The sequence below is a fragment of the Emiliania huxleyi genome, assembly GCF_000372725.1.
Source record: "Emiliania huxleyi CCMP1516 unplaced genomic scaffold EMIHUscaffold_95, whole genome shotgun sequence".
Lineage (NCBI taxonomy): Eukaryota > Haptophyta > Isochrysidales > Noelaerhabdaceae > Emiliania > Emiliania huxleyi.
In genome coordinates, this window is record NW_005194951.1 from 454,339 (window position 1) to 455,819 (window position 1,481).

The following is a 1,481-nucleotide window of genomic DNA, read 5'->3' on the forward strand; positions in this document are numbered from 1 at the left end:
AGTCACCCTCCCCCGCGACAGCGGCGAGGGCGGTCGAGTGCACGGAGCTAAGTGCCTCGCCGTCCTCGCGGGAGTCGCTTAGGCGGCTCCAGTGGTGTACCTGTGTTAGTGCCAGTGCTTTTGTTTTAGAATTCTGTTCGAGACAGTTAATTCCTCATAAAATTCTTTTCATGCCGCGAGCAGGACACAGCCGTGCTTCGTGAGCGCGGTGGGCTCTCTCCTGTCATTTGCAGCAGCTCCTTGGCGGTTCCTCGGCTCATCTGGCGCCAGTCTCGAAGGGCCCACCGGGCAGATTACGCTATTGCGCTTTTTGCAGGCTGCTTTTTCAACGCACTTTTCAACGCACTGCCTCCGCAGCGCCGGGAACAGCACCGTGCTGTTTCGACCCACTGCGCCGTCAGAACCCACTGCGGCTTTGACCTTTTCAACCTACCATTAGGCGCGTCAAGTTTTGCCAGCCGTCGCAATGCGTCGGCTGACAAAGCTCAATGCCCAGCTGCGATGAGAAGCTGCGCTCTCTCAGCACCCATCCCACCATGTCTACTGCTGACACCTCCGCAGCTATTTCCTCCGCCCACGCCCCCCAGTTGGTGCTGCCTCGTGCATCAATGCCTCCGTAAATCCATGACGAGGAGTGCTGCGTTCGCAGGTGCCTCCAGAGGTGCACCGGATGGTACACTGCTCGTACATTCATCTCCCCTACATATGCACAAAGTCTCCTTTCCCCTCTCCTCTTCTCTCATCTCAAGACTCACGCGGAAGCCGCCTCGAGTACGCGGCCAGCCTCGAGTACGCGGCCATCTCGTGCCTTCTCCCGGCAAGGGAGCTGCCCCGCAGTCTTTCTCCGCGATCTCTCCCCGCAGGCTCTCCGCCGCAGGCTCTCCGCCGCAGGCTCTCCCCCGCTGCTCTCCTTGCCCCATTCACGTCGTGGCAGCGGCCGCTTCGGCCGCCTTGGCCTTCGCGCGCAGTTTCTGCAGCCGCGATTGGATCGCTTTGTGCGGTGGCGCGGAGTCGGGCTCGTACTCGTTCATCCATGCCTCAAAGGCGCTTGGCGAAGGGCTCAGGGTGCGCTCTTGCACAACGCGCGCAAACACACGCTCGTTCTGCTCCGACCATCTGAAGTAGGGAGCCCTCTTCTTCGGCTGCTGCGGCGGCTGCACGGCGGCGGCGGCGGGCACAGCCACGCTGGTGGCGTTCGTGACGGTCGCGGCGGCATTGGCGACGGGCGCGGAAAGCGCCGCCACCGCCGTCGCCGCCTCTGCCGCCTCCCGCGGGCGCTTCTGGCCGCCGGCGGCGGCGGCGGGGTCGGCGGCGGCGGCGGCGGCGGCGGCGGCGGCGGCGGGATCGGCGGCGGCGGCGGCGGCGGCGGCGGCGGCGGCGGCCATGGTGGCGGAGGTGGAGGCGGCGGCGGCGGCGGCAGCGGCGGCGGCAGCGGCGATGCGTCAAGCGGTCCTTGAGTCGGCATTAGGCGCAATGCAACA

General features: G+C 65.8%; 1 protein-coding gene across 1 annotated transcript; it reads right to left on the minus strand.

The window, feature by feature from the left end:
- Positions 1 to 180: 180 nt before the first annotated feature.
- On the minus strand, positions 181 to 946 carry EMIHUDRAFT_439218 (hypothetical protein). The gene has a single exon (XM_005756802.1). The coding sequence runs from the start codon at positions 918 to 920 to the stop codon at positions 606 to 608; it is 315 nt and encodes a 104-aa protein (XP_005756859.1). The 5' UTR covers positions 921 to 946; the 3' UTR covers positions 181 to 605.
- Between the last annotated feature and the right edge of the window lie 535 nt (positions 947 to 1,481).

Bases quoted from the DNA above. Each gene is read 5' to 3' on its own strand.
- EMIHUDRAFT_439218 (XM_005756802.1), bottom strand. From the start codon at position 920: ATGGGGCAAGGAGAGCAGCGGGGGAGAGCCTGCGGCGGAGAGCCTGCG.